General features: G+C 36.9%; 1 protein-coding gene across 1 annotated transcript in view; it reads right to left on the bottom strand.

Annotated features, from left to right (window-relative positions):
• Positions 1–4154, bottom strand: part of CBG24505 — a gene marked incomplete at both ends in the record, with an annotated part of 5775 nt that extends 1621 nt beyond the window's left edge. The window contains 5 exons of the mRNA XM_045241014.1: positions 1354–1507; positions 2238–2325; positions 2373–2468; positions 2574–2825; positions 4080–4154. Of these exons, the coding sequence (XP_045100904.1) occupies positions 1354–1507; positions 2238–2325; positions 2373–2468; positions 2574–2825; positions 4080–4154 (665 nt within the window). The remainder of the gene's footprint in view (positions 1–1353; positions 1508–2237; positions 2326–2372; positions 2469–2573; positions 2826–4079) is intronic.
• Positions 4155–4680: the final 526 nt, after the last annotated feature.

Here is a 4680-nt window from a genome sequence, read left to right as displayed (position 1 = left end):
AATTTTCGCATCCACATGGCCTAGTGGATTTTTCCACTGAGTTTTCTACGAATCTCTACCCCAAAGTTCGATTCCTGCGGGTGTCAAAACTTTTTTGATTTTTGTGAGGACCTCGAAAAATGCATTTGCCCTTTTGACACAATTTTCAGTCTCATTTTTGGGCAATTTTGACTTATTATTGCTGAAAATACGCAAAAATACCAGAGTTTAGGATTCAAAGTTACTTAAAACTGCTTAAAACTGCTCTAAACCCCCTAAAATCGCGATTTTCTACCACTTTGAATTTTTGCGTTCAGATGGCCTAGTGGATTTTTCGACGAAATTTTTACCAATCTCAACACCAAAGTTCGATTCCTCTGGGTGACAAAATTTTTTTGATTTCTGTGTGGACCTCGGAAATAGCTTTTTTAGCTGTTTTGGATGCTTGAAAACTATTTTTTCAAAAATTTCAGATTTTTTTAAATGCTGAAATTTGAAATTTTGAGGTTCCAAGCATCCCAAAGCTGCTAAGAATGCATTTTCCGAGGTCCACACAAAAATCAAAAAAGTTTTGCCACCCAGAGAAATCGAACTTTAGTGTTGAGATTGGTAAAAATTCAGTGGAAAAATCCACTAGGCCATCAGGGCGCGAAATTTCAAAATTGCGAATTTTGGTATTTTTAAAGATTTTTGAACAATTTTAAGTGGTTTTAAGCACTTTTTCAATGTTTAGAAGCTCTAAAAATGTTAAAAAGCATTATTTTTGGCCATTTTGAGCAGTTTAGTAGGTCAAGAGAGTGGTTTGAAAAAGATTGAGAAAGAGAGGAAAATCGATATTTTGTTGGCATTGAGAATTGCAAAAATCAAATATTCGAATCTTTAAATCCAGGTTTTTAAGCCTAGAAACTAGAAGAAAATGGGTATTTTCAACCTTTTTTGACCTCTAAAACTCCTAAAAATAGCCAAAAATGATGATTTTCGACATTTTTAGAGCTTCCAGACACTCTAAAACTGCTGAAAACCGCTCTAAAACCCTTAAAAATTCCAAAAATCGCGATTTTCTACCACTTTGAATTTTCGGGTTCAAATGGCCTAGTGGATTTTTGCACCAATTTTTTACGAATCTCAAGACCAAAGTTCGATTCCTCTGGGTGTCAAAACTTTTTTGATTTTTGTGTGGACCAAGTTAAGACCGTTTTTGAGCATTTTTAAAGCTGAAATTTCGAAAAATCTGAAAATTTCAGTCAACATTTTTTTTCGCACTTTTGCATTTTTTTTAGCCCAATTTGGCTATTTTTCCGCTAAATTTGAACCAATTAAAGGTAATTAACTCCAAAAATCAAAATCTTATGTAGCAAGAATGGACTGGCGAACTGCATGGTGTCGGACACAAATTTCAGTGTCGAAGCCAGTAGGAATTCCCATCGGAACATCATGAAAAGCGATGAAATCACTGATGGCAGAATCACTGGGGTGGTCCGTTCGGCTGGATCTTGTTTCGCCCAGATGCTGTTGTCGTGGATGTATTCTGAAAGGAAAAAAAATTGTGAAAATTAGCTGAAAATAGACAAAAAACCGGATTTTTAGGCATTTTTAGAGCTTCTAAACACACTGAAACTGCTGAAAACCCGTTAAAAACATCAAAATCGCGATTTTGAATTTTCGCGTCCAGATGGCCTAGTGGATTTTTGTACTGAATTTTTACCAATCTCAACACCAAAGTTCGATTCCTCTGGGTGGCAAAACTTTTTTGATTTTTGTGTGGACCACGAAAAGCCGTTCTGGATGCTTGGAACCTATTTTTTCAGAATTTTCAGATTTTTTTAAATGCTGAAATTCGAAATTTTGAGGTTCCAAGCATCCAAGACTGCTAAAAATGCATTTTCCGAGGTCCACACAAAAATCAAAAAAGTTTTGACACCCAGAGGAATCGAACTTTGGTGTTGAGATTGGTAAAAATTCAGTGGAAAAATCCACTAGGCCATCTGGACGCGAAAATTTGAAATCGCGATTTTTGGTGTTTTTAGGGATTTTTGAGCAGTTTTAAGTGGTTTTAAGCAATTTTTCAATGTTTAGACGCTCTAAAAATGTCAAAAATCATCTTTTATGGCCATTTTCAGGAGTTTTAGAGGTTAAAAAGGTTCGAAATATCTTATTTTTCCAGTTTCTAGGCTTAAAAACCTGGATTTTTAAGCTCAAAATTCCAAATTTTCAGCCAAAAAAAAAACCCAAAAAAATATCGATTTTTTCTTTCTTACTCAATCGCTTCGGCTCCCAAAACGATTCCCACAATTCACTAAGGAATTTCGAGCTGCTCCGCTCGTTGAGCTCAAAAATGTCGTCGATCTGAAACTAGATAATTAGCTAATTAAGCCTAATTGAGCTCTAATTACCTCCAAATCCCTCTTGGCTCCTGTCCATGGTACTCGATTGAACCACCAAAGTGTGAGGCGATTCAGAAATGAGCTTTGTAGTTCTGGTGAGTGAGCCTGGAAGAGAAAATTGACCTGGTGGCCGAGTTTTTGGGATTTCTAGGCCACGGGAGGTTTCTAGGCCAAATATGGTGCTTTTTAGGTCAAATTTTCGGCACTCACCCCCTTGACAATTCCACTTCTCGGATCCGCGAAACACATCATGAACGTATAAACCACTAGAACCGCGTACCAACTCAAATAGGACACCGATAGGGCGGATCCCAACGAAACAGTACCCTCGTTGTCCATTCGAATCCATTGATAGAATTCTGGCGCGCCGCAGACGCAGAAAATGATGGCGGTGACGTGTTGAATGCCCGATGAGACGAGACCGCAGCGAAGACGTATGAGATGCACCAGGAATGTACCCGTCTGGAATTAAACTAATAGCTGAAAATGGCAGAAAATCCTTGGAAAACCCCAAAAAATCCCATAAAGAACGAGCCATTTTGACCCGATTTTAGCGCTAAAACAGCGATTATTGACTGATTTCGCTGTGATTTTCGACAGTTTTAGAGCTTCCAGACACTCTAAAACTGCTTAAAACCGCCCTAAAACCCTTAAAAATATCAAAAATCGAAAAAAAAAATTTCGCGTCCAGATGGCCTAGTGGATTTTTCCACTGAATTTTTACCAATCTCAACACCAAAGTTCGATTCCTCCGGGTGTCAAAACTTTTTTGATTTTTGTGTGGACCTCGGAAAATGCATTTTTTGCAGTTTTGGATGATTGGAACCATAATTTTCAGAAATTTCAGATTTTTTTAGCTGAAATTTGAAATTTTGAGGTTCCAAGCATTCAAAGCTTCTAAAAATGCATTTTCCGAGGTCCACATAAAAATCAAAAAAGTTTAGACACCCGGAGGAATCGAACTTTGGTGTTGAGATTCGTAAAAATTAGGCGCAAAAATCCATTACGCCATCTGAACGCGAAATTTCAAAATTGCGATTTTTGGTATTTTTAGAGATTTTTGAGCAGTTTTTATGGGTTTCAAGCACTTTTTCAATGTTTAGAAGCTCTAAAAATGTCAAAAAACATTATTTTTGGCCATTTTGAGCAGTTAGTAGGTCAAGAGAGTGGTTTGAAAAAGATTGAGTAAGCGAGGAAAATCGATATTTGTTGGCTGAAAATTGCGAAAAAAAATTTTTGAATCTGAAGATCAAGGTTTTAGAACCTAGAAACTAGAAGAAAATGGGTATTTTCAACCTTTTTTGACCTCTAAAACTCCTAAAAATAGCCAAAAATGATGATTTTCGACATTTTTAGAGCTTCCAGACACTCTAAAACTGCTGAAAACCGCTCTAAAACCCTTAAAAATTCCAAAAATCGCGATTTTCTACCACTTTGAATTTTCGGGTTCAAATGGCCTAGTGGATTTTTGCACCAATTTTTTACGAATCTCAAGACCAAAGTTCGATTCCTCTGGGTGTCAAAACTTTTTTGATTTTTGTGTGGACCAAGTTAAGACCGTTTTTGAGCATTTTTAAAGCTGAAATTTCGAAAAATCTGAAAATTTCAGTCAACATTTTTTTTCGCACTTTTGCATTTTTTTTAGCCCAATTTGGCTATTTTTCCGCTAAATTTGAACCAATTAAAGGTAATTAACTCCAAAAATCAAAATCTTACTGTAGCAAGAATGGACTGGCGAACTGCATGGTGTCGGACACAAATTTCAGTGTCGAAGCCAGTAGGAATTCCCATCGGAACATCATGAAAAGCGATGAAATCACTGATGGCAGAATCACTGGGGTGGTCCGTTCGGCTGGATCTTGTTTCGCCCAGATGCTGTTGTCGTGGATGTATTCTGAAAGGAAAAAAAATTGTGAAAATTAGCTGAAAATAGACAAAAAACCGGATTTTTAGGCATTTTTAGAGCTTCTAAACACACTGAAACTGCTGAAAACCCGTTAAAAACATCAAAATCGCGATTTTGAATTTTCGCGTCCAGAGGGAAATCGGCTAGAAAGTCGAGTTTCTGGCGATTTTTAACACCGGAAAGTGATTAGCGATGTCTGCGTCTCTCACTCTCTTGCCCTCTGAGGAGGAGCCCGGCATAAAGAGCCATAACTCGGCGGAAAATCGGAATTTTTGAACAATTCGAAAAGTATGGGATGAAGCTTTGAAAAGGCTACAAAATGATATAAAACACGAAAAGCTACGATTTTGGGATATTTGAGAAATTTCGAACATTCATAAATCCCAAAAAAAAAATTTTTTTTTTCGAATT

Source organism: Caenorhabditis briggsae (assembly GCF_000004555.2).
Source record: "Caenorhabditis briggsae AF16 supercontig from assembly CB4, cb25.NA_172, whole genome shotgun sequence".
NCBI classification, from domain to species: Eukaryota; Metazoa; Nematoda; class Chromadorea; order Rhabditida; family Rhabditidae; genus Caenorhabditis; species Caenorhabditis briggsae.
The sequence above is the reverse complement of the archived record's forward strand: the minus strand, read 5'-3'. Positions and strand labels throughout refer to the sequence as shown.